A 25,030-nucleotide genomic window follows, 5' to 3' on the forward strand; every position below is an offset into this window, starting at 1 on the left:
ATGGGTACATGCTCTTGTACTCTACTAAGATCTTGTGCAGAACGCTTGTTGTTAATCTAAGGAATGTTGTTACCCAGTGAACAGAGTAAATGCGGTATTAGTGAGATTAAATGTCACAGGTCTGAAGGACGAAGGGTTGTGGAATCTAGTCAAAACAGATCTCTTTGTCGAAGCCACCCTGTCTGACACTAATTTCAAACACAAACACTCTTCTCTTCTCTTCTCTTCTCTTCTCTTCTCTTCTCTTCTCTTCTCTTCTCTTCTCTTCCATACCCTCTTCCTCATAGCACAATTTTCTTCTCTTTTTCAGTGGGAGTAGAGGAAGTTGAGTGAATGATTTGTAGCCCACTAACCTACATACTGCAGAGCGATGTTATATGAGTCTACACATGCAGCATCACTACAGCGCTGCTCTTGCACTGTTGTACTACAATTTCATTTCAGTAGTTGGCCCTAAAAATAACCAATACACTTACACCAAATGTCATGCAGGGACAAAGGAATACAACTTTGTGAATAACAGGATTAAGGTTGACCAGAGTGGCGAGTTTGGGGACCTCTGGGTTATGTCAAATAAACTCTATATGAATAATCTGTGATTCTGTCAACATTCATTCTGTGCTGTGAGGTTGTGGGAATCCGGGTGCTTTAAATAATCCCCGAAAAGGAACAATTGCAAGTGCAAATATGGGTTCTTCCTTGGAGTTTACTTCAATCCCTCTCTAGTGTTTTTTACTGGCAACATGGGATCATGTTGACATCTGGTTATTTTATCAAGAGCTTTTGGGGAAGAATTATTTTTTCCTCACTGATATGTAAAAAATGCAGCAATTGTTTACATTCAATATCACCAGATCAGGACAAATAAAGTATCAATGTTATCTTTTAAAATCTATGCCTTAAGTCAGTGATACATTAAGAACACATTGGTGCTTTTCTTCATTGATAAACAGCCTTTTCAAACTGAAAAGTAAAATTTGTTTTGCTTTATAAACCACTCAATACCCTCATTCATCAAACTCAGCAATTGTACATTAACCAATGACTCTGGTGTTCGAAATCCTTCCAATTTACCCAAGTGATAAAAACATACTCAACAAGGCAGCAATAGACCAGCAGCTCCTATTTCCCTGCAAAGTAAAAACACTGACGTTCTCTGTCCCATTGGAAAAGACTAAGTCTAATGTCAAGATAAAGCAACAAACACCATAAGAATATTATTCTTAAGAAATAGACCTCGGAAGGAAAGGATTTTATTGGGTGAGCCTTTTGTTAAATGACTCAAATGTATTTGCTGGCAGCCATGTTATCAGTGAGAGCCAGCATCTGTGTCAGGTTGCTTTCTGGCAATGGCAGTAAATACCAGGGGTGCACACATTGCAGTCAGTACCTCATGTAACCACTCTTCAGAAAACCTACTACACCTTTAAGTAGCACAATTAAAACACCAAATGAGGCAATGTATCTTCTATCTATCAGTGTTCTACTGTGTTGTTCACATAAATTATGAGTAAATCAATTACAAATGCACATATTTGCATTTCCTGCTGCCTCACAACACAAACCTTTGTAACCTCAGCTCCTCGTACATTCTCTCTCTCACATACACACAATTCTCATTCATTCTCTCTGCAGTCGTCTTTACTGGACCCTGTAAATGGAGGGATTAATACAATTGAATGGATATTGTCTTTTCATTGTTGGCAGGAAGGCTCAGTAATTAGCTGCTTGGAGAGCCAAGGGGAGCCTCCGTTCAGAGTGTCTGTGCTCGTGCTTGTGCTTGTGCTGTATGCATGATCAGTGTGTATGTTTTTGAGATCGTCTATGTCTGCAAAGGAGAGGGTCATGATTTTAAACAGACAAAATATCTCTGGATTATCCTGCTTGTGTTTGGGATTTACACTTTTAGCACTCGCTGGTCCTGCACTTCAGGGTTTATGGTCTGCAGCTCAGACAAACCGACGAACAACAAGCTCTCTCTGAATGTCACTCAATCACACATGCACAATGCAAAGTGCAATCACATGTATTGTCACTGATCATTCCTTTCATGCAGATGCACTTTACTGCACTCATAGGAAAAACCTCTGCAGGCACGTGACACAGGACAAGGGGACTTGTATGTAAATGTACAGCATTTACATTTTCTTTTCTGTATTTTGATATACACACAAAAATATCTGCTGATGTTATTTTTTATCTAGAAGGTATGTGCCTGTTTTGAAATTGAAATTGCATTTTAAAAAAAAATGACTACACATGTTGTAAACATAATAATTCATAATTCACAACTTCACATTCTTGCAGTACAGTATAAGTCAGGGGTGTCAAACATACGGCCCGGGGGCCAGAACCGGCCCACCAGAGGGTCCAATCGGCCCACAGGATGAATTTCTTAAAATTTCACACTAATCTAAACGTAATGTCAAATGATCCAGATACCCGTGACTAAATGTTTGGGCCTTTATAGATCCAGTGTGCTGTGTAAATAGTAAATTTAGGCATGATATTGTTGAAATTGCACTTATATTTCTCTAGAAATTTCATGTTTTGTAAAATTATCCTTCAGTAAATGTAAAACAAAGGAGAAAAAACAAAGGGGTTCTTGTTGTTCATAGGTTATTATGCTATTATTTTACTATTTTTACTGGTCCGGCCCCCTTGAGATCAAATTGTGCTGTATGTGGCCCCTGAACAAAACACCCCTGGTATAAGTTAATGTTTTGATTGTATCCCATGTGGTAATGCTCCATTTCTTGTATGACTTGAAAAAATAAAGCAAATCAAATAGCTATCATAAAATCTCTATAATCACAATTCGATATTTTGCCCAAATTTACCGGAAGACAAAGGAAGAAGAGAGGAGAACAGCGTGTCAGGAGGCAGCAGGGCAGAGGGACGGGTAGGAGTGTGGAGGTGAGAGTAGGGACCACTTTAAATGTAGGGATTCAGGCTGGTAAAAGGAGAGAGCTGGCTGATGTGATAGAGAAAAGGAAGGTAGATATGTTGTGTGTGCAAGACACCAGGTGGAAGGGAAGCAAGGCCAGGAACATAGGAGGCGCTTTCAAACTGTGAGGGCAGCTGTGAAGATGATGAAGAGTGGACAGGCCGTTGAGAACAAAATCTTGGAGAGCAAGAAAGCACCCAAGGAATTGATTAAAAATGCAGTGGTAACCATTCTTCAAGTACTAGGATGATGTGCAGAACTGTAGTAATTACAGGAGTATAAAGGTGATCAGCTACACCGTGAAGATGTGGAAACAAGTGAAAATCAGCGAGCAGCACCAGTATGGGTTTATGCCAAGAAACAGTGCCACAGATGTGATTTTTGCTTTGAGATGCTGATGGAGAACTATAGATAAGACCAGAAGGAGTTACACTGTTTCTTTGTGGAACTAGAGAAAGCTGATAATCCAGTGGAACTGTGGTTTTGCATGAGGAAGACAGGAGTGGCAGAGAACTATGTGAGGGAGGACATGTAACACTGAGACAGTGGTGAGGTGTGCATTGGGAGTGACATATGGGTTCAAGGGGAAGGTGGGAATACATCAGGGATCAGCTCTGAGCCCCTTCTTGTTTGCCATGATGATGGACAGGTTGACAGATGAGGTCACACAAGAGTCTCTGTGGACTATGTTGTTTGCAGATGATATTGTAATCTGTAGTGAGAGTAGGGGACAGGTAGAATAGAGCCTGGACACGTCGACGTGTCAGTGAGCCAGGTGGTTCGGTGGTGATGCAACGAGAAGTGGTAGCAAAAGTGGATGAGTTTAAATACCTGAGGTCAACCGTCCAAAGCAGTGGACAATGCACAGGAGAGTAAAGACAGGGTGGAGTGGGTGATGTGTGACAGAAGGACAGCAGCAAACGTGAAAGGGAAGGTTTACAAGACAATATTGAGACGGCTATGATTTATGGCTTAGAGACAGCATCACTGTCTAAAAGATGCTGAAGATGCTGAGATTTTTGTTGGGAGTGACCAGGATGGACAGGTCTAGAAATGAGCATATTCAAGGGACAGCTCGGGTTGAATGGTTGAAAGGCTTGTGTATGAAGTTTCATGTGTCTGGATACTTCTGCTGCCATGTGACACTTCAAGTTCACACTGTACTGTACTTTCATTTCATTATAATATGTGGCTTTCTGGCGTTCTTTCTGGTTTTATACTGTAATTTCTTTCCTTGTGTGTCTGATGTTGTTTTTTGGTTTCTCTCTGTATTAGCTGCTGTGTGTTGGACTTTTGTGCTGTCTCTTCTTCTCAGTCTTTGCCAGTTCATTTATTCTGTTCCCTATTTGCATTTCTCATTGCTACGTGCTCATTACAGTGTTTTTATTCATATTCATTTGCATTTAGGTCCAGAAACTCTTAACTCTTGAAATGAGATTATATTGATCATCAGGCCTAAAGTTCTTCTTTAATTCCATCTGATTTGGAAGGGAAAAGTGTGACGTTTTAATGGATTGAACTGGCCACAGATGATCAAGACGGACAGGAGGAAGAGCCCACCTGTCTGGCACGGTATCTGAAACAGGATCAGTGAGGAAGATTAGGAAAGCTGCTGACTATGACATTATATATCAGACTAAGCCATTGATGAGGAAGACTAAAGCTTTTGGAAGGAACACAGTGGCCGGATCAACGGGACGATTACGTGCCCTATGATGCGTTCAGTCATCCGATTAATCTCACTCAAAGACCACACATCTCGTGTTGATAATCCATGTTGATAACCGCTGTCTTTCAGGTCATCACATTGATCCACGGAGCTTCGGTGTGTCTCAACTCTGTTTGGTTCCGTCTGACATAGACGAGCGATGAAACTGTAACCAAGGAAACACAGCTTGATATGCACTGCAGAGGATTAATGAGTCACCGAAATTTTATTGTGAATCAATCAACCTTTCAGACCAAGAGTCTGACTATCTACACACACAGCTTATACTGTGCGGATGTTAGGGTCAGAGTCTGAGCTCATATGAGAGAGACACTGCATCTACACTTTCTCCACATTCATCCTCAAGGCTTCATATTCACTGATTTATGAACGTGTTAAGAAGTGATGATTAAATTAAGTATAGAATGAATGTACTGGGTCACATGGTGTAGTAGTGGTTAGTGCCGTTGCCTGTTTGCAACCTGGTCAGAACAAGCATGGCGTTTGTATGTACTCCTCGTGTGTGCGTGGGTTTTCTCCAGTGTTGTAATGTAACAAAGTACAAATACTGCGTTACGGTACTTAAGTACAAAATTCACGTATCTGTACTTTACTTTGTTATTAATATTTCTAGCAACTTTTACTGCACTACATTTCCTCTAACTATCTTTGTTACTCGTTACTACAAAATAAAATCAGAAGAAGAAGAGTTGGTAATGGCCTGTATTTATATAGAGCTTTTCTACCATTGCTCATTCCTACCTCCTTTTAATACTTTGACTTCTAAACCTTTAATACATATATATTTATCTCAGAAAATAACTTTTGATAATTAAGTTCAGTAAATGTCATATCCTTTAAGACTTTTACTTAAGTAATATTATAAAAGCTAACTTCTACTTCTACCAAAGTCATTTTTTGGTAAGATACTTTTACTCAAGTATCCCTTTAAGGTACAGTACTGGTTTTCCCTGGGCTCTCCTGTCTCCTGTCACAGTCCAAAAACATGCAGAGGTTAATTCAACACTCTAAGTTGACTGTAGGTGAGGTTGTCAGAGTGAATGGTCCTGTGATGGACTGGTGACCTGTCCAGGGTGCACCCCACCTTCAGCACTATGTCAGCTGGGATTGGCTCCAGCGACCCCGCAACCCTCATGTGGAGGTAAAAAAGATTGAGAGCAGTACATCAATGAAAAGTTTTTTTCCTTGACATTTTGCAACTCAATTGTTTTTTTCTGTCAAATATTAATAGGTTACATAATCCATCTCCTACCACTTTATCCTCCACATGACATAGGGCAAGAGGCAGAGTCACACCCTGGAGAGGTTGCCACTCCATCATACCTATGGTCAATTTAGAGTGTCCAATTTACCTAATCTTCCTATTGCCTATGTTTGGACTGTGGGAGGAAACTGTAGAAAACCCTGCACATGCAGAAAGACATTTGTTTGCTTCTGTGAAGATAACGGTGAACATCAGTTTATTTTCCACGGGAACAGGTTTCCTCTCAGAGACAGCATTCTCGCTATCACAATGTCCTGAACTGTAAAGGAGCCTTCAGTAAACCTCTGTTGTACTCCACTGCTTTACAGTATGTGTATCATGCTTGTGTGTTCTGGTGTGTTCAGCCCTGGCTTTTGTGTAAAGCACTTAACCCTGGGTCATGTGTGCATCCCAGGGAGCCTTGTTTTCCCACAAATGGACCACAGCACACTTATCTCTGGACAGATTAGACTGTCAAGGTCTCGTCCGCTGCCCACTCCTCTCTTTCCATGTACAAACACCTCATCTGCTCCTCTCCTTCTCACTTTCAAGACAGAAGCCACTTCAACATTTACATGTTTTTCATACTTCTCCCAGTGTTTGCTCCCTTCTCTTTTCTATTTCCCTCTCCCATTGCTCCTGCCGTCTGCCTTATGTGGTCCTTTCCTCACACTGACGGACAGTTCAGAGGGCTATGAGGCCATGTGCGGGGCTAAAGGATTAGCTTCATCATTGATAAGGTACTGGTGAGGAGTGCTGCATGGCAAGCTTGAACCTGCATGCCCTTCCTCAGAGGATGTGTCAGTGACAGATTTATCCACATATTGTCAGAGTGACAGCGAGAGCAACACGTTCAGAGAGAGGCCCTCTAAATGTGCGGTGCAGTCAAGGTCAGGTCAAAGTCACAGGTCCCGGAGCAGTGCGGACTCAGGGGGAAGAGGTTTGTCATCAGGAAGACAGTGTGTACTGCACAGCATCAGAATATGGCTACTGTGCTTCCTCTTACAGTGGGAGAATGGGAACACTGTTGTTTTGTTGCTTCCTTTCACATGTGAACATGTCCACGTGCATGACGTGAGCCGGACTCCACCTGAGGACAAATATCACACAGAGTGAGGGGTTACGTCGTAGTTCGTCTTGCTTGAACAGTTTAGATCAGGGGTCACCAACCTTTTTGAGACCGAGAGCTACCTGAAGGTTAGAGAATAATATGGAGGGCTACCATATTAACATTTTATGCAGTTTACCATTTAAATGATAAATATTATGCATTCAATTGCATACACATTAATTCCAGTGCTTACTCCTAATGATTATCACAGTTTTTATAAACAATATCAAGGACATTTTACTCAGTGATCATATGGATACATACAAGTGAGGTGAAGTGAAATGAGCCCGCGGGCACCTCGTTGGCTGCTCGCGGGCTACCAGGTGCCCGCGGGCACCACGTTGGTGACCACTGGTTTAGATGATGCTTCTCTTGACGGCAGTTAAAGCTGTGAATACAACGGTGGTAAATGGCCCTTTGGTGGCTGAGGGTTAGTTAGTTTACAAAGATAGTTCAGGTTTTTTGAAGTGTGGTTGTGTAAGGTACTGAAACACATCAAGTTGGCAAACTTGATGCTCACTCTACCACACCAGAGTCCATACAGAAAATCAGCAATTTTACATCATGGCACATGCAGCTGCTGGTCTCATTTGCTTTGTGTCTCTAAGGTAAATTCAAACAAAGGATTTTGAACACAGACGTCACTTATTTGTTTTAGCTCAATGATGACATCAGCAGTAGATCAACAAAAACACTCTCGCTGTGCCATCATGTGAAATTGCTGATTTTCTCTGGACTTTGGTGCGGAGAATGAGCGATTTACAGAGCGACACACACTTCAGTTTCCAGTCGCATCAGGCTGTCTAACGGCAAGAAAAAGCAGCAAACACAATTTGTTTTGTCACGGTACTGGAGACTTAAGCAGCATTTTATTAGCTGAACCTTCTGTTCACTGTCGCCGTTTGCCTGCATATCCTCGGCTGCAGCACCAGAGCCATGCAGAGCACAGTGGAAGACTTGACCAGTGAGTGACTTTATTCTCTACAAAAAACCTGACCTATGGCTCTAATTCTTTGCAAGATATCCTTCACATGTAAACAAATGGCACTTCACATAACTGCAGTCACACACTATAAATAACACGTAAACTGGAATCAGATTTTTGATTTTGTCATTTGTGCACCTTCACACATGTGCACATTAGATCCATGTAATCCATCATCAGTATGTTGAAAGCCAGAATGAGGATTGCACAATAAGTGTCACTGTTGTCATTTATTTCAACAAAAATGCATTTCTGCAAAAAACTTGATAATAAAACAAAAATAGTTTTTGAGCACTAACACTAATAATCGACCAAGTGGAATGGTTTTTGCATTTTTGAGTGGTATGGTTAGCTTGATGGCCATGATTTTGGTAAATGTCTTTTCTTATTACCAGAACAGTGAATGATAAGATAATGTGGATGTAATTGTTTGTAGACAGTGCTGTATTTTCCTGTAAAATGTGTGATTTAGTGCTTTTCCTTTACTGCATGTGAGTGCCGTAAAGTCTCCCTGAATTGAAACTGCTCCATGATTTTAAATATCCATCTTCTCATCATTCAATCTGTCATGAAACTGGTATGTCGAGATTTTCTTTGCAGGAAGTGGCCTCTGTGTGAGGAGGACACACTGCTCATGATTCAACTGACGATGTGAGTGAGATACTCACGATGAATGCACCATATGTTATATGCAAGTGACATTTCGAGTTTCGATCATTTTCAGCTTACTCCCACAGTCCAAAAACAGGCAGATTTGGTGAATTATGCGAATTGGACACTGACCGTAACCCTGACACTGACAATTCACCATAAGTGTGAGCGTGAGAGTGGATGGTTGTTTATCTCGATGTGGCCCAGTGATGGACTGGTGACCTGTCCAGGGTGAACCCCGCCTTTCACTCTACGTCAGCGGGGATTGACACCAGCGCCCCCTACGACCCTCCTGTAGATGTTGGATAGATCATTTTCAGGTCATGAACTGTTTCAGATCAAACTTGCATGTGATCTGCCTGCTTGTAAAAACTGGACTGACAAAGCTGCAAAACTGTTAACCTTTGCACCAGCTCCTTTAATAGCTCCTGGTGTTTTCCTGACCTCTGAGCTAAGCAGGAAATAGTTTGGAAACGTGTGGATTAAACCTTGTACCTGTAGTGAATTCCAAGCATGCAATTGGAATGTATAGCCTGTCAACAAACAGGTCTGTAAGTGGTGCATGCAAGAGGAATGGCAAAGACAAAGAACAACGCTGTTCCGTGCATCTACACCTTTGCAAATACATTTAGAGAAATAAACAGGAGCGGTCAAAAGGTGGGCAGTATTTTCTCCCTGACAGAGATCGAGTACGAGAAAGGGGAAACACTTCATTACTTCCTGAGAATGAGGCATGGTTGTGGGATAAATGTAGAAGCATTGTATTAGTGTTTACAGAGGAAACAGACTCAGCCACACACACCACCCATCCTGGACGTTGCAAACACCACATCCAAGGTGAGAACTACTCCTTGTGAGAGGATCAAAGACAGATTACAGCGTTCATGACACCATCAATTAAAGGGGAGCGAGAGACTAACTGCTACTTTTGATAGAATCCTGGCCCAGCGTAGACAAAGCTGCTTCCCCCGCCGAACCGTCTCCTCCATAAATAAAATTGGACATAACGTGGATGCCAAGCAAAACTGCCACTATCCCTGATTAGTTTCCTCTTCCGTTTGCCTTTTACTATTGTTATTGACCTGCTGGAATTAAGACTTAAGCACTGGCCCCCGAGCTCTTGTCAGTTGTTTGACAGAGGTCTGAGTGTGTGTGGCCTGTCCTTTTCCATTCCGGAGGACCATGAGGGGGGAAGCCAGACATCAAGGCTTTAACTATTCACTCTTTCCAAGTCCTATTTCCAGCCGCTGCCCTGAGGCATGCTACTTCCAACATCCTGCGACTTGGGCCTGACTGACCACAGCACTGCTCTGTGACCCCGGGGCCAGCAACTCTACACACGGAGAATGGGAGGGACTGGGTGGCTGTGTTTTGTCTTGAAACTTCCCAGAATGACAGTAATAAAAACAGTGTTTGTTTATGTTCTCACAAGTAGAAGGACAGGGAAGCTGGCGATCGGGGGGAAGGCGGATGCATGTGAGAGTTCAGCGAGAGGTTCGGGAGTCAACAAAAAGAAACTGTGGCTTTCGATGTATGCAAGCAAGGGGTATTGACATGTAATGACATTTACTTGACAGTGTGCGAGTGTGTGTGGGGCGACTGCATGTTGTGGAAGATGACAGCATGTTGAGGTCACTATGAGGTCTAAAGTGCAAATTAGGGGATATGTATTTAGTAAGTGTAAAAATAATCCAAATCTGTCTGTCGTCTTTTTAGAAATATCCTTGTTTTCCTGCAGAACAACAAGTTCAGTTTTATTTAGGAACAGCACAGCATATTGTCTGTTTCCTAAACGGTCTTGTATGCAGAGTTCTTGTCGTCTCTTCAGCTTTCAGAGCTACACAACACATTACAAGTGCAGGTCAAGGCTTCTCGCAGCCTTCCCTCTCTGCTCCTGTGATGTTTTATTCAGCAGCAACATTTCTTGGCGTGCTGTGCGCTACGGTGCGAGTTAGACGGACACAGACAGGCTGAGAATCAGGAGAGAGGGGAGAGCCAGATAAACGGGTTAAATCATGGAAAGGAGGGCAATACAATACACAGATTGTTGCGCTGATGTTGCGGCAGCAGTGACCAAGGCCAGTGCGACATTCACGGAGAAACATCATCTGTCTTTACGTCGGGATGAGCACAAAAGCGCCGCACCTGCTGATGACACCGATCCTGTGGAGACAACGTTATTCCGTGTAATTCAGTTACATTTTATTTGTATAGCGCCACATCACAACATACAGTACATCACCTCAAGGCCCTGTACATAGACAACGTCATCGAGAGCAGAGACATTGACACTATGAGTAAACACTATAGGCATCAGTGGAGAGAAAAAACAACACCCTGTCCCTCTCTCTCCCTCTCTGACACAACCACACTCAAAGATGTGCGGCCATCTGCCGAGACAGGTTGGGGTGAAAGGAAAAATGGGGGACAGGAAGGACAAGAGGGAGGTGTGGTTTATACTGTTTATGTTTGCCAGTTGTTTCCTTTGTAACAATAACTGAACAGAATTGTGAGGTAAATATATGTGAAGGTTCCATTTTTTTGTGTAATTGATGTAACGCTTTTATTTAATGTCCGTCTTGTCTCACTGTATTCTGTCATGTTTGTTTTGAGTGACATGTTTGCAGTAGAAATGAAAAAGAAACTGAGGTGGTGAATTATGACTGAAGGAAATGTACTTGAAGGATAAGTTTTCTATCTATTACTGACCGAGTCTGAACAAGGACAGTTCTGCATGGGGTTTGAATCATTTGAAAACACGATCAAGATTAAGGAAAGGATGCAGTGAATACACATTTTATTGGGCCACAGATTATCATATCTTAATAATGTTTCAGTTTTTATTTCATCATCTTATAATCACTGAAAAATGTTGAATAAATACCTATTTCCTATTGGCCATTCCTCATCAACACTGTCTTTTCCTTCTTTTTATCAACTCACATTTTTTTGTGAAACACCGGTCTTCATATTTGCTTTTAATTTACTAAAGAAATATGTGTCCAGAGAGATGACAGGTACGTTATGGATAAAGCAGGAGACAATGAAATGAATGAATGAATGATCACATTTAAAATATTTAAATAGCACACATATCTAAATAGTTAGGCCACTGAAAATATATAAATCCGTAGCAGTAGTTGTTTCACTTGCTATGCAGAATAAAACTGGAACATATTTTTCTCTAATTCACTCCAAATTTCAGCATTTTATGCCTTTTACCTTATGTCGGCTGATTCTGACCAGACATGATCCCGCAATGAAATAAAGAAAGGACTCTTGGTGTGTGAGGATTCTTCCAGAAAACATCCAGCAGATGTTGTCCTGCTGTCAGACCGGTAAAGGTACAGTCCAATCTGTGATGTGACCGATAATTAAATCAAATAAACATGTAGGAGCAAAACAGTGTGGAAACAAATGAATCTGATGCTGTGGTACTGATATTTGAGCTGGTGTGTGTGTGTGTGTGTGTTTGATCCTTCTAAACGGTGCAGAACACAGGGACAGGATGAGAAGTTCCATCTCCTCTGAGCAGCGTTGTGCCTGCTTTTTTAATATCGTTTTTGGCTGCAGCCACAGTGAGGATTTGGGTTGCCGACAGAGATGAAGGAGCTTTTTCTTTTCTCTCTCGCTCTCTTTTTTTCCATCATTTCCTTTGGGCACAAAAGGGTGAAGAGGGATTTTCTGTATTTTGTTTTACATTTGTAATGTTAGGGACCCGATGGGAACGTTAGGGGCTGTTTTAATCGTGCGAGTCACTATCTTCCACATGCAAACTCCACAACTTCAGCCTCAGCCACAGACGCACGTTCTGCACCTGCTAAGAATTTCAAACATTTACTACTTAATCTCTGAGTCAATAAACGGCCTGACGTTTCTGAGAATTATTTCCGTAATGTTGAATTTCCCAGTAGTTCAGTCTTTCAGTCTCCAGTTGTTTTGCAGACATGTAGATCCTGTCCACATCATCAATATTGGTGGTCGGTGATGAAAACATCAGGTACTGCGATGGAAATGGGCATTTGTTGTTGATAAATACGAATGGGATTAAAGTTGCCGTAAGCAGAGCCGCTGGAAAAAAATATTTGATTGCCGAGTTTCATCCACAAGGTTATTAAAGTCGTTTCGGTGTTTTTGTTTCCCTACATGTTTGTACACAACTGAATGGTCATGCAGGAAGTACTGAACTAATCTTTTTTAAACTAATCTGATTACTAACTAATAAAATAACTGCTTTGCCTGTCGCGTTGGGGAGGTACTATGGTAAAATGGTGAAACGACATGCCTGATGCCAAACCGCGTGGCGTCGAGCTCAGCCGCCATGAGTTGAGCTAGAACTCTTGATGCCCCGCCCCCACCGCAATCCAGAGTACCAATAGAGTACTAAAGTTGACTTGCACGCGCAGAAGTGCCTCAGTCCTGACTCGAGTGAACACATCTAACTACCTAACGTCGCCCGTTTAGTGTTGAGCCCAGAGGAGCTGAACATGTGTCCGTTCGACATAACGATGAAAGGTCGTTGTTGAATTATTGATCAGCAATGACAAAAATAAAATATCTCGTCTACTGTACCTTTAATAAATGACAAAGGTCGTCAGGGAACGAGCCGATTTAGTGCCTTCATTACCCTCGTGGTGTTTTCTGCTGCCTCCTAATCTGTGTCGTCTTCACAGGTGTTGAGGAAGTTCCTCGGTTTTCATTTTGCCGTTACTCTACATGACCCACCACCCTGTGTGTGTGTGTGTGTGTGAGTCTCTTCCACAGTCTTAACACCCTAATGGGGGTTCCTCTCTTTCTCTCACTCACACACACTGTGTTGAAGCTGAGGACGCAGGTTATTCTGAGAGTCATAATTATCTTTGAAGTGTCCATCACACATAAACCGAGTAGACACAACAGTGCATCTTTAGCTGTGTGTGTGTGTGTGTGTGTGTGTGTGTGTGTTCGCTCCTGTGGTCAGGCCACCACACTTGATCCCCTGCAGCCCCCCAATGCCTCTCTATCATTCCGTGTTCCCAGCCAAGTGTGAACATGTGGGTTAATGCGCTGAAGCTTCCAGCCTATTTGTCAGGCAGAAGAGTCGTGAAACAGTCCTCAGTGGAAGAAATAACCTCCCTGCTGAGCTCAGGTCGTGCTGCTGCTGCTGCTGCTGATGCTGCTGCCGCTGCTGCTGCTGATGCTGAGAGGCTTCACTTGTTGGTTCTTTGCTCCTTCACCTCTTTAGTGGATCAGGACCTGGCAGTGGGCACGAGTAATGACCGCAGCTGCTGTGGCTGGTGGTACAACGCACATGAGGTGCTGAGTCTTGATGCTGCGAGGACAAGTTCATCCGCTTCATCATGTTTCGTCATAAAACAACAGACCTGAAGGAGTCTGACAATACACCAGTCAGTGTTGCCAATGCTTTTCTGAACTGTGCAGCAGAATCAGACGATGGAACCAAGTACCAATTCAATGGTTAGCCTTGCCATTCTTGTACCAATTAAGCATTTCCCTGACAGAGAGGAAACCAAAAGCGTGAATGAGGCAAACCGTCAAAGAGGTTTGAGAGAGGTTCAGTCCAATCAGGCAAACAAAAACCCCAACAGTCGTTTCTCTGCGGTGCAAAGAATACACATATTTCTCAACATGTTCAGTTGATGTTTAAGACGTAGCAGGTGGTTTGGACACAGCACTTGTTTTTCTCCGGGTATTGACTGAACCTTGTGCTGGGAACGGCAGCTCAGACAGGAGGAGGCCTTGGGGGTGAGGAGGGGAGGAGGCGGTGGGGGAGCTGAAGTCAGTATGAAGCACCTGGCAGCTCACGCTCTGAGCTCTGCCTCAGGCTGCAACCACAACGAGGAGGTGTAATTGGGGGAAGAGGGGTAAAAGGGGGTGGAGTTTGGTGGGGGTATATACACCAAGACTAACAGGCTGTTTAACTAAAGTGATATGTTGGAACCAAGCACACCTTTCATGGGCCCCTTAATGTTCTCCTCTGGGAGGCCCCAAGCTGCCACAGCAGGTGGAGAGTCCTTCCTGGAACAAGGGAGGCTCCTCGGGGTAGCAGATTAGGACTGTGTATGCACGTGTGTGTGTGTGTGTGTGTGTGTGTGTGAGAGAGAGAGATATCTCTGTTTTTCATTTATTTTACCAGGTTCTAGCTTTCTCTCTCTGGTTTATCAACAAAACAAGACACACAAAAAGAAAAACTAAAAAACAAGTTAAGCCTACTTTGATTTTGAAAATGAATTTTGTTGTCATGAGTGTAACGCCGTGTGTTGGCAGAATGTCTGAATCCTTGGCCGCGCTGTTATTTGTGAGGATGTTGGAGACCAAGGCTTCTTTCAAGGGTAGCGTCAACGTCACTGGTGACATGTTTTGTCCACTGAGTTGCTATGTCAAGGCCAACAGATGGCCCACGATTTACTACAAATACAAAAGAGCTACATTTGTCCAAAAAAGAGAGAAAGAAGAATCTTCTTCAAGGTTTTTCCAGCAGCGTGGAACTCTCTCAACGGAGCCTCGGAGAAAACGCAGCTCAAACAAAACATCAGGATTCGAACGAGGATCGCTGTGTTCTCGTCGTTCTGCTGGGAACTGATATCATCCTTTTAAATGTGTCCTTTATTTAAAGGTTCAGCGTGAACTATTTAAGTGAGCGTACTTTCATTTGGCAGACATGAAAGATAGAACAGAGCGATCCATTTTAGAGATCCCTATGTTCCATTTTAGTTTGAAGGCATTGAGTGAGAGTAGCTCAGAATATACATTTTCTTTTGTGCGGACATTTATGTCTACAGCATATGCATTACTTTATTTTGTTTTTGGTGACATTTTCAGTTCTCAAAACCAATTTGTGTCAGACAAATAGTGAAATAATGAGGGCACTTATTGTCTGCTCTTTGAGGAAAGACTAAAACATTTATCTCCAGTGTTCTGTTAATAATCACAAGAATAATAGTTAGTATTATTCTTGTTATTATTACACAGTGGAACATTCTTCACACAGTCACACCGAGACAAACAACCATTCTCTCTCACACTCACACCTATGGTCAATTTAGAGCGTCCAGTTAACCTCTGCATGTGTTTGGACGCGGTTTAAAACCCATGTGCACAAGAGGAGATCGTGCAAACTCCACACAGAAAGGCCGTCCGTCAAACCTGGCAACCTTCTTGCTGAGAGATCTTCAGAGTTCACTGACAAAATAACAGAATAAACAGCAAACAAAAAAACAAACAACTGGTATTTATTTACTTATTTACAAATGTGCAGCTCTGACAACAAAACAGTTTAGCAGAAGTTGTTATTTAAAGGTCAGCTGTTATCTTAACTTAAATGAATTGACCCTTTTTCAGAGAGTGGCAGAAATCTGGGTTTGAGTGGAAACAACGTGATTCCCGTGTGAACACAAACAACACTTGTAGCAGCCGTGCGCCACCTTCTCTGTTCTCAAGGACACACTCACACACACATTGACGTAGAAAGAACAATTCAATATTGTTTGTTATTAATAGTCTCTGTTTTAAAGGGTTACTGCCAATAACAGCTCTTTCTCTTATGGTTTAATTCTTCAGATATTCTCGGCCCTAACATCTCTACTCGCAGCAACTCATTTGACAATGGCTTTGACAGTAAAGGACATTTATTTTCATATTTTATTTGAACAATAAAAGTGATACAGTTATACAGCCCATGACCAAGTGGAAAGGGAACTTGGCTTGTAACCGGAGGGTTGCCAGTTCAAGTCCCCACCAGGTCAAAGGGCTGGGATACCCATACCCCATTGCTCCCTGCTAAATCTAGGAAGGTTACTAGTAGAGGAAGGGTTAAATGCAGAGAGAGAACGGGATTAATTAAGTATATAGAAATAATCCAGTTATAGCCTGTGATACACAGTGTACAAGTGGACAGCAGAAAAGGGAACGTGGCTTCTAACGGAAGGGTTGCGGACTGATGTACTCCTGAGCAAGGTAGCCCATTCTCATTGCTCATTGTTAATTGACCCCAGCCACAGGAGGTCACATCCAGTGTCCACCTTGTGTCTGTCTAGGTCTCAAGTGTGGATAAAAAAATTTACTATCAAGTAAAAAAGTATCATTATTATTATTTAATTTACATAAATAACCACACATGAATTAAGCATGTGCGTTTCAAACTCGGGTTAAATTACATTGTATATTGTATAAAATTCTGTAAATCTGTATGTAATAATGTCTACTGTATATGTAAATCTTTCTATCTATCATAATGAGGGAAGCTAAATTTACAAAAGACAACTTTGCACACACGCTATTTTAAATTGGTCCTGTGGGAAAACAACTGAGAAAGTAAAAAGAAGTTAAATTAATGAGCCAAACATGGAGGTTTTTGCTGTGGCGAACTCAAAACACAAATGAGCGAGAACCCGTTTCTGTTACAGGGATAACACAAGTGTAATGGAGATGACAAACTGCCCCAGTGATGAAGTCATGTGGTGCAGTTCAGATCACAGTTGTAGCATCACAGTGCGGCTCTCACGGCCAGAACATGAGCGAAAAGGCCTGAAAACTGAGCCGCAAACAGCTGTGATTAAACTGAGCCATGATGATGATCCTCCGCAGTGACACAACCTCATTTGGTCTCCTGGTGGCCTGCATACCTCAGGTTCCAGCAGGCAAAATACCCCCCAGGGATCCTAAAATACACAGCAGACCGGGCCCAGTCATTCAGTCACTCAGTCACCCAGTCACCGAGCAGGAGAGGGGGGCAGAAAGAGAGGAAGGGCCAGGAGCGGAGCTGCAAGCCTGGACAAGCCAGCCACCTCCACAGGCCTCATATTTACAACACAGCAGGAATGTGAGACCTGTGAGAAACCTGTGTGTGTGTGTGCATGAAAAATACAATCTTACAGGAATGAAATGCTTTTGTTTCCAGGTGAAATTAAGGAGAAACAGATGCAAAGATGCCTCCGTCACATAATATGGTGCCCGTGTGCCTTCTGTTTTTTGGAGGAAGTGCCTTTATTTAGCCACACTGCACTTTCACAGATCACTTCTAAATGAGTCGTGGGGGCGTCAACTTAGGATTCATGATTTCATCACGTCATCAGGGTCATTGTGGTCATTCAGTGCTCACACCGTAAGACCGTGAGTGACACACAGTGGCCACATGATGTCACTGCATCACTGGTTGTCGCTCTGAAAGCTGTTTTCAGACATGACTCTAATACATGTTCGGTTTCTCTTTCGGTTCTTTAAAAACTTATTGATTTGAAGTTTTATTTGTGCACATTTTATGAATTCTGTTATTGTAGTTTTATTTTTATAAAGTGTGTAGTGGAAAAAAATAACATTCACCCATTTTAAATGTCTGTTTCTTTTCTCTCTTCCACATGTTAAAAATCCAACTATGTTTCTCTATGTTGTTGTAATTCTGTCGTGTATTTTCTTTTTTAAATTTTCTTCACATTTCTTGTTTTCTTTCCAGTTTTAGAGCTGATTCACAGTAAATGAACCAAGATTAGGAAACTCAAAATCATTGCTCTCACACTCTCTGGTCCTCATTTATCGAACAATTTTCCCCCTCTCACTGATATTTATGGCCAAGTAAAGCTCTTAGTTAAACTTATATACTGTTTTAAGGACATGTTTAGTTCCACAGTCGTCTGTTTCTTGTAAAATACTAGGCTGTTTAAACACACTTTCAATTCTGCATTTAAACCTTTCAGTTCACTTTTAAGTCTTGTGTTTTTAATTGGTATTTGCATGTGTTTTTGCTCCCTCACATATGCCTCCCAATTACAATCGTCACTCTTTAATACACAATAATTAAATAAAGACAAAAACTTGCAGATAATGTTTGAGGCTTTGGGTCTAACTTTTCCCTAGAGGTTGATGTTCACTAATGAACAATGTATGGGGACATTATCTGGGTGAGACGTGTGAATCCCTGGAGGATCCAGGCTTGATCACACAGGAAGCAGAACACTGCATCCCTGACTGCACAGTTTCTCTTGCTTTGTCGTCACATTAACTCACACACGGACGTAAACCTGAGATTATAATAAGGAAACATTTCTGCAGCGACTTCGGCCGACACTGGCGTTCGGACACACAGCTGATCTTCAAAGTTCAGTGCCTGTTTGAGAGCAGCTCCACACACACACACAAAATTAACTATTTTATTTAATGTTCTCTGGAACCACCTTTTGTTGTGGTCCCGTACTCACACACAAACACACACACAAGCACAACCCTTTGGAACTAACACTCGCAGGAATAAATGGGGGATTCTTCGACATCTGCATTCATCACCACCAACTAATTACCTAATATACATTTATGGAATCAGCCACTTTACCACTGACAGAGACGTTTAACAATGAACAGGACTGAGGACAACGTGAACATGTGGAGTGGTGAAAGACATCAAACAGCATGAAGATCTGAAACGCTCAACAATAATGTTCACCGACTTATTCCAGCAGATAAAACTCCTACCACAACTTTGTGATGTATAATGCTCCATATATACTCCATACGTATATGGATACTAATCAGAGGGTTTAAAGCAAAAAATATAACTAATTAGTTTCTAGGACAGAATCAGTTTGTTTTTAAATTACCAAAAAATATTAAAATTGTGGATTTCCAGGGTAAAATGAACTGGGTAGTGGCCGACTCATGACCTCTGAAATACAGTATGATCTACAGGGTGGAAAGCATGACTCAGACTTAAATGTACTGAATGGCTAATAAGCGAACTGGTGAAAATAGTTAAGGCTCAGTTTGTTTTGTCTGCCGTTTGGATATTAAGACTATGCTGCTGTTCCATGAAGCTCTTTACGTCCACGTTCTGCCCTGTTACAAAAACATGAATACTGATGATGACCAAAACAAATCCTGCGTTTTGAGCTTTCTTTCATCAGAGGAAGACAAAGAGGAAGGATGTCAGTTTCAAAAAGTGCAAAGTCTTCAGTCCTTCAGATGAAGTTGTTTCGGTTCTGATTCTGAACTCTACTACTGATCTGCATCTCACACACACACACAGACGTGCTGAGGAGACTGATTTCACTGATAGCCACGTCGCTACTGCTTTTGTAAACACAAGGAGGACGCAGGACTAAGAGTTCAGCGCTGCGCACTGTCATCATCTGAGTCTGGGGAAGATTCTGATGAAGAGAATCATGCTGATGAAGATGAAGGAGACCAGAATGAGCATCAGCCACAGGAACCAGTTCACAGACTTCTTGGTGTGCTGCTCCAATCGCTCCGACTCCGTCTTCAGCTTCTCAAAGTTGAGGTCTGCCTGGCGCATAGAGTGGCTCAGAGTCTGGGAAATATCAAGATAAATATTCAGCTGTCAGAACTATGACCTGCTTTAGTGAAAGGACAACAACTGCATTGCATTAGTTCTTCTGCATGAGATGGATTTAGAGGATCTCTTATTTTTTGTTATTTATTTGTCATGTACTGCCGACCACGGACAGAATCAGCTCAGACATGACGCCATCAGGAGAAAATGTTTGGAAAAACAAAGAAATGCAGTCTAACCTACCAACCTGCTCATCGCCAGGATTTGGCATGCGTACTTCTCATTGCCATAACTCCTAGACTGTTTGTGATAGCTCGAAAATTCGATTGAGCAGCACGTCACACATTTGTGACGGCAGCTTCTCAGTACCGTATTCCTAAACTGCCAGATATTGAAAGTGAAAGTTATCTTGGGAAAAGAGGCAGAAGCACTCACTCATTTAACATTGTTTTGACAATACGACAGCCATAAAATCAAAATAAATCCAGACGGCCTGATTATCATGATGGTCATAAGAGGGTTAATCCCTGAGTTTAAAAGCAGCTAACTGCAGAAAACTTAAAATATCTGAAAAATAACCAAGTTGATACACAGTGCCTCAGATTGATGGGAGCGTTTGGTTGTTGCTCAGTCAGGAGGAGAACACACACCATTTTTTGACCGTGGATTATGATTTTGTTGTATTACATTTGGACTGAATAAAAATATTATTTTTGATTTTATTAAATGGAATTGCTCAAATGTTAAGGAACACATTTGGATAAATTTGGAGAGTCATTTTTTTCCCATGCATCAGAACTTGCCAGCAGCAAACCTGTGTGGGCTTTCTATGATTGGCGGAAAAAAAAACTACACTACAACAATACTTCAGCATTTCTTGGCCAGTTAATGGTGAGACCTGGTTGTCCTGTTTGATGATGTTCTGTGCAGCCATGGTGTTGTTCTTCAGGTTTCGGGCCAGGTTGAGCATGTCCTCGGCCAGTTTCTCCTGCAGGTTGTGGTGATGTTGTAGGACAGCGTCCAGCTCGGTGGCAGACTGACGCTCATCCAGAGGAAGACCTCTGCTTGCAGAAAAAAAAAGGATATTTTCATATTTTTATTTTACTGCAGGCAAGTAAATGTTTAGAAAAGTGTTAGACGGGAAAGAGAGAGGTGTGCACATCAGTGTGTGGGGTGAATGTGTGGAGCTGGAGCTAAAATAGTGCACAAATATATATCACATTAAAAACAAGAATAAAAAAATGATATGAGGTAAAAAAGGAAAAATTTCATATTTATTGGGTTACATACGGTAAATGTGTGTGTGTCTGTTCTGTTTTGTGTTTCCTTTGACTTCCATTTTACTTTTTGTCTTTTTTTTTAGGTCTACATATTTTTCACATAGGTTTCATTATTCAAGTGTATTCATGTAGCTAAGGGTCTTACAGTGACAACAATGTAAATCAAAAGCATGTTTAACTCTGACGTGAATCTCTCAATATACAGGGACATGATATCCATCATTAGAGGTGACAGATAAGAAATCATATTTCAAGCTTTACCTTCTGTTTCTTAAATCGGTCTCTGATGTGCCTGTGGAAAACAAAGAGTAAGAGATGTAACTGATGTTCAGGAACAGGATATACTTAATCAGATTAGAAGATCATTTTTACTTGTAAAACAACTCTTACCTTTGCCAGGCAAAACCTGTAATGACACCAAAGAACAACATTTATAAAGTTAATCAAGAAATTTCAAAAACACGGCACAGCATTTGGGGCCAAGTATGAAGTAAGTATGTATACATTTACAGTGGCTTAAAGGTTATAAAAGCATAAAAGCTGCTACTACCGTGCCGAGCAGCTCGTCCCTCATCTCTCCTGTGCACCGCGCCTTCGTCTGTATGTGAACAGTTTTAGTGGCCGGCATCCTCTCGTTGGCTATTGTGGGTGTTCGTCCTGGGGCGAGGAACTGGTTGGCTAAAGCTTTTTCTGTGGCTGAAGACTGTGAATGAGAGTAGGAAAGACAGGTTTTATATTTTAGCATTCAAGAGTAATGAATAATGAAGGAGTAATGAACTCAAATGACAATCATTCAATTACCACGGCACTACTATAGATACACAAAGTAACAGTAACAGTCACACATCCAATACATAATTGTGAAAAACGGAAATAGTCTTAATGATCTGTTCTTTATTATTATTTTATCTTTATTTTTTTATTTAGAGCTACTAACCAGTTTCTCTGCCACTAGGAGTCCTTTCAGGAAATCTACTTTTCTTGTGTAATCAGTGAGGACTTCAGGTGTGGGTTTGCTGGAAGAAGAAACAACACGTAACTTTCCTTCATTAGGTCCTGAAAGGCATTTTTTAAATCACACGTCATATCGTAAAAGTCACTTTGATCAGAAAGCTTCAGGAGTCAGAGCAGAACAAATGAACAAATTATGAAAGAAAACAAGATCATCTCTCGAGTCACACTGATAAACCAATGCTAACACAAAAACACCTACCTACACAAATAAAAAATAAAACCCCAGAGGTGTCGGGATGATTTTCTAGTGTTTGGGAATCATATTACGAGTGCACAAAGTCAGCCAGAGGTGTTCATTCACAAACCCCATGTTACACAAACTAGGTGTTTACAGTTTAGTTACAGACTAAAAGACAACCTATAAAGCACATGTATGTGATCTGATTATCCTGACACGATAGTGCTGTTGTTGTTTTTTATTGATTTGTTTTTTTTAATAAAGTTTCTACAAACTGAAGATATTTAACGTTCAGTTCTTCAGTTAAGCAACTTTCTATTGCTAACCACGGCAAGTGATGAATAAGGAAGCAGAGGAAGGAATGTGGAGCTCTGACTCTGTATGTTTAAGTCGTTTGGATATTTAAAGGTTCAATTCATAGTTTATATTATTATATTTCAATTACAATTTGGTGATTATTGAGAGGAGAGGAGAGGATGTGATATGACAGGAGTCAGGGAAGAGAGGTCAATAATTTTTGGAAGGATTGTTGAAATTCAGCCAATTTAGGATAACATTATTTTCTCATATACTAAGGGACAAGGAAAATATGACACAATATTGTGTTTATATTTGTCCATTTTGATACCAATTTATAGATTTTACTGTTGGGCTGAGGTTCATCCACTTGCCATTGGTTATAAGAGAAGCTCATAATACCCATTACTTAAGGCCTCTTTATTTTCATGGTAATGATATACAGTACTTCAAAAACATAAGAAACCTGATAAATAACAGCATCAGAAGCTTTGTGGTTCACAAGAGTAGAAAAATGTTGCAGGTGAACCATTAAGTCACAGTATGATAACAGACAATGATAATATATGAGAACAGACAGCATGTGATTACATATGAGGACATAAGAGATGTCACCTCAGGCTTTTCTTCAGAGCCACCAGCATCTCCTCCAGGGCGGACACATACTAGACAAAAAAACACACACACGTTTCAAAATGAAGGACAGTATTAACCAGACTTCAAATACAATCGGACTAAACAACATTTAAAACGGTTTGGTTTTCTATGCAGCTATAAACATCACTGTTTTAAGTAGAAAAAAGCTCCGTATGACACAAAACAATTAGCCCTTGTGATTTATAAATACGTTACTGTTTTATTTGTGTTTAGGTGACGGACGGTGTGTGTTAATGACGGAGCAGTATTTTAATGTCGCTGTGCTAAAGAGCAGCAAAAGGTCACTCTCACACAAACCTAACGGTGCAGTAACAACACAAGCTTGACTCCAGCTGTATAAAGTAACAATGCAGTGTGTGTTTACTTTTTTTAATTTTACAGATAGACACGGTTGTGTCTCTGCTCTCGTCGTTTCCTTCGACTGTCAGTGACGACGTGGCTCATAAACAACAGTAGCGACCAACGGGGACACGTTTAAACGTCACAATTTCCACTGACATTCTCTCCACTGTGTAAGAAAGGGAACGTACCTTCTCTAACCTCCACTCCGTCTCGCCTCGTTTCTCCGCGGCGATAGACTCACAGCGAGACAATAATCGGACGAAATTTATCTCCAGTCTGGAAGCCATGTTTGCAGCAGACTCATCGTCGCAGAAAAATGACGTAAGAGCAGGGCGACCAACCTTTGAGAAAATCTAAGTAGCCTTGTCAACACACGCACACACACATTAACAGAAAAATTAAAACAAAATTCAACCGATAGTTCATTTTATAATCCTTACTTTGTTAGGGTAATCTTGCCTTTAGAAGGGCTTTTTTATTTATTAGTTAGCCTTTGAAGTTAGTCCCATTGAGATTTTTTAATGACTTTACTGACTTTTACCATGATTTTTACAAATAGAGAATAGTCCGCCATAATCACCATTATTATGAGATACTAAGTCATAATGTTGAGATAATATCCCATAGTTATGTGATGCTATTTCGAAATTAGGACTAATAATGAGATACTAAGTAATAATTGTGCCAAAAACGTTCTGTATTTTTTTTTAGAAATGCACATCAATTACTTTTTACTCACTTTGAATAAACACTATTGTTGATTGTCTGCATATTCACGACATTTCTGGATTGTAGTGTATATGATCACCTGGCCCAGAGAAAATAGTACAATATGTTGTTTTTGTAAAGGATGAGGGTTGTTCCATTGAAATGTTAAAGAGACTGTTGTACTTAGTTAGCTCTGAAACAACCTTGACTTTATCAAGTCTTCACTGCAGTGTAAATGGAAAGGTTTGTTTGAACTGTGAAAGCAATAGCACCATGAGCTTTTGTCAGAGTGGATGAAGAATCTATTTACATACTTGTCTAAATGCAATAAAAAATTCAGAACAGAGCAAACCATAAATATCAAGCCTTGAACCTCAGAGACTTCTGAAATGTATGAATCAGACATAAGGATACAACTTGATCATATAAAAACAAATGCATTGGTTAACCCTCTCTGAAGAATATCAATTTCTGGAGGGTCATAATTTACTCTTTCTTTATATACAGTTTACCTTTGTTTATTAGGCACTGTAAAAAAGCATGTTCTGAATTCAATTTATTCCAAACAGAATACAGAATTAGTAAAAAGTAAAAACTGGCAAAAACTTAT

The 25,030-nt window shown here is 41.1% G+C and overlaps 1 protein-coding gene across 1 annotated transcript; it reads right to left on the reverse strand.

Annotated features, from left to right (window-relative positions):
• Window positions 1–18,797: 18,797 nt before the first annotated feature.
• Window positions 18,798–24,015, reverse strand: use1 (unconventional SNARE in the ER 1 homolog (S. cerevisiae)). Its single transcript, XM_044043244.1, has 8 exons — window positions 23,901–24,015; window positions 23,329–23,378; window positions 22,162–22,240; window positions 21,775–21,927; window positions 21,615–21,630; window positions 21,486–21,516; window positions 20,843–21,005; window positions 18,798–19,962 (listed from the first exon to the last, which is right to left on the reverse strand). The coding sequence occupies exons 1-8, from the start codon at window positions 23,997–23,999 to the stop codon at window positions 19,780–19,782; spliced, it is 774 nt and encodes a 257-aa protein (XP_043899179.1). The 5' UTR covers window positions 24,000–24,015; the 3' UTR covers window positions 18,798–19,779.
• Window positions 24,016–25,030: the final 1,015 nt, after the last annotated feature.

The sequence above is a fragment of the Solea senegalensis genome, linkage group LG14 (assembly GCF_019176455.1).
Source record: "Solea senegalensis isolate Sse05_10M linkage group LG14, IFAPA_SoseM_1, whole genome shotgun sequence".
Lineage (NCBI taxonomy): Eukaryota > Metazoa > Chordata > Actinopteri > Pleuronectiformes > Soleidae > Solea > Solea senegalensis.